Source organism: Octopus bimaculoides, chromosome 25, assembly GCF_001194135.2.
Source record: "Octopus bimaculoides isolate UCB-OBI-ISO-001 chromosome 25, ASM119413v2, whole genome shotgun sequence".
Classification (NCBI taxonomy): domain Eukaryota; kingdom Metazoa; phylum Mollusca; class Cephalopoda; order Octopoda; family Octopodidae; genus Octopus; species Octopus bimaculoides.
In genome coordinates, this window is record NC_069005.1 from 6,517,760 (window position 1) to 6,520,719 (window position 2,960).

At 40.6% G+C, this 2,960-nt stretch overlaps 1 protein-coding gene across 1 annotated transcript in view; it reads left to right on the forward strand.

The window, feature by feature from the left end:
- LOC106873013 (phosphatidylinositol 3,4,5-trisphosphate 3-phosphatase and dual-specificity protein phosphatase PTEN) overlaps positions 1-2,960 on the forward strand; it is a 10,951-nt gene that overhangs the window by 5,264 nt on the left and 2,727 nt on the right. Inside the window, exon 4 of the mRNA XM_052976813.1 lies at positions 1,366-1,568. Coding sequence (XP_052832773.1) covers positions 1,366-1,568 — 203 coding nt within the window. The remainder of the gene's footprint in view (positions 1-1,365; positions 1,569-2,960) is intronic.

Consider the following 2,960-nt stretch of genomic DNA (forward strand, 5'->3'; position numbering starts at 1 on the left):
GGAGATATGCTCTGGATGTCATTTTAAATGTTAAACACAAATTATCAATGGAAAATAATTAAAAAAACATTTCATGTTAATGCAAAAGTTCTAAGAGGAAATAAAACAATATTAACGGGCACTCAGAACGCAAACGTCCTTGCAACAATTAGCCAGAGATGATTTTTAAAATAATATCTGAAATAAACTCAAATGCTCTCACAAATGAGAATACTAAAAATGAACCCAGCCACTCTCAAAAATTAATAAAAAAAAAAAAAAAAACAGGAAAAATAATCCAGAATCCTTGTCCGGTACCGGATCGATCCCAAAGTCTAATCAGTTTGTGCCAGTCACGCGGCCAAACATCCCTGAAAGTTTTATCTGAATCCAACCAGCGGTTCTTGAGATATTTTGTCCACGGACAAACAAACAAATATAATTGAACAACGCCTCTGCCTTCGCTGACGCTGAGGTAACAAAACAAATATTATTGAAGGGAGGTAATTCAATTTGAAGTTTTGCCTTTCCTCATTCACACACACACAGTAGAAAAATAATAAAGTAGGCACAGGCGTAGCTGTGTGGTAAGAAGCATGTTTTCCAACTGCATAGTTCTGGGTTCAGACCCACTGCATGGCACCTTGGGCAAATGTATTCTGCTACACCTCCAGGCTGACTAAAATCTTGTGAGCAAAATTGGTCGATGGAAACTGAATGAAGCCTCCTGTTGTATTCATGTGTGTGACTTACTCTTTGTTGTCCTCTTCCCCACCACTTGACGACTTCTTATGCTGTAAGAAGCAGAGACACTCCCAGTGATGCTTTTTACAAAAGACATTCATTTTCAGATTTTCTTATTTTTTCCACATATTTCATCAAATATCTCTTTACAGGCAAGATGAGTCCCTTTACCCCCTGGGAGTCGTTGTGGGGCTACAGCCATGCAGTGTATCTAGGGTGAGAAAGCCTGGCAGAGCCCATCCCTCTCTGGGCTAAACTCATTTCTACAGTTGAGTGGACTGGAGCAACGTGAAACAAAACGAATGTCACCATCATGCAAGTGGTGTCTGTTGTTTCTAGTCTTCTGCGAAAACATGTTTGGCCATGGGGAAATATTACCTTACTTACAAACAGATGAGGGTTGGTGACAGGAAAGGTATTTGGCTGGAGAAAATCTGCCTCTGCAAATTCCATCTGACTCATGCCAGCATAGGAAAGTGGATCCTAAATAATAATGATGATGTATGTATGTATGCATCCATCCATCCATCCATCCATCCAGTTTTGAAAACAATTTTAGAATCTTTCTCATCTTCTCCATTCACTTTGAACTGTACACTTTTGCTTCCTCATTGAATTCCCATCTTCTCTTTCCACTTTCAGCTCCATACTTTGTAATCTACCACTCCAAAATTAGATTGTGTGCCTCCCAAGTATATGAACAGGTGAAAAAAGGCATCTGTTTTTTTGATATGGAACTTCATAAGCAGCAGCCAGTCTGCAGTGATATAAAGATAGAATTTTTTAATAAGCCTAAACGAATGAAAAAGGTAAGACTTCCTGACGGTCAGTTTTTTTTCCACTTCGCCTAACCAAAGCATCTTCATATGTTTGTCCTAAACATCCATGCTTGTTTTTCAGATTGTTACTTAGAGATTAATTTGGTTTAGTTGCCAGGTATGAGGTGATCATATGACCTAGGGTGTTGCACTCACAATCACAAGGTCATAGTTTCAATTCCTGAAGCAGGTGGTGCATTGTAGTCTTGAATATTTTGTGTTGCTCTGCGATCACTTCAATATCTGACATGTGCCACACCCTACAACTGTACAGATAGCGTTGATTTGACAGAGGGTGTGAGCTAATGTACAGCACAAATATTACATTTTGGCAGAGTAATATGAGCACCAAAATGATAATCTATTGTCAGTATTAATACAGACAATAGATTAACCCTTTAGTGTTCATAATACTCTGCCGGATGTAATGCTTGTTTATTCACATTATTTTGAATTAATCCTGCTGCATTATTTGGTAGCTTTGAGATTTTGATGACGTGCCAGCTGTCTGGCTTCCATGCCAGGGGCACGTAAGTAGCACCATTTGAGCGTGATCGTTACTAACGTCGCCCTCCTGGCACGTGAAAAGACATTTGAGCGAGGCGTTGCCAGTGCCGCTGGACTGGCTCCTGTGCAGGTGGCATGTAAAATACACCATTTCGAGCATGGCTGTTGCCAGTACCTCCTGACTGGCCTTCGTGCTGGTGGCACGTAAAAACACCCACTACACTCTCGGAGTGATTGGCGTTAGGAAGGGCATCCAGCTGTAGAAACTCTGCCAAATCAGATTGGAGCCTGGTGTAGCCATCTGGTTCGCCAGTCCTCAGTCAAATCGTCCAACCCATGCTAGCATGGAAACTGGACGTTAAACGACGATGATGATGATGATGATTGTTCATTCTTAGAATGGCATTGTTGGGTTGGTGTGACATACCAGCTCTGGCCAGTTTGAACATAGAACAGGTTGAATATTTGGGCCACATATGACTGGTATAAATGCAAAAGGGGTTAAATCTGCCATCTAAGAACTGTTGCACTCTCTTTCCATTAGGTTTGCAGCCAGTTTCTGTCTCCTTGGATTGATTCAAGGCTGTGGTAAGAGATACTTGCTCAAGGTGCCATACACTGGGATTGAAATGGCAATCCTATAGTTACAGAGCAAACTGCTTAACCACATAGCCATTTATGCCTCATATGTATGAGGCAGATGCTGAAAAGTTCCTGGCTTTAGTTAAAAGAAAATACAGGAGAATCAGTTAATTATGATTTTATTCAACATATTCCCTTCTCAGACTCACACGCTTATTGCAGCGGTCCTTCAGTTTTTTTAAGCCCTGCAAAAAAACTCAGAAGGTTGGGCCTGTCATGATACTCTTAAAGCCAGGATCTTTTCAGCACCCACTCATATATATATATATA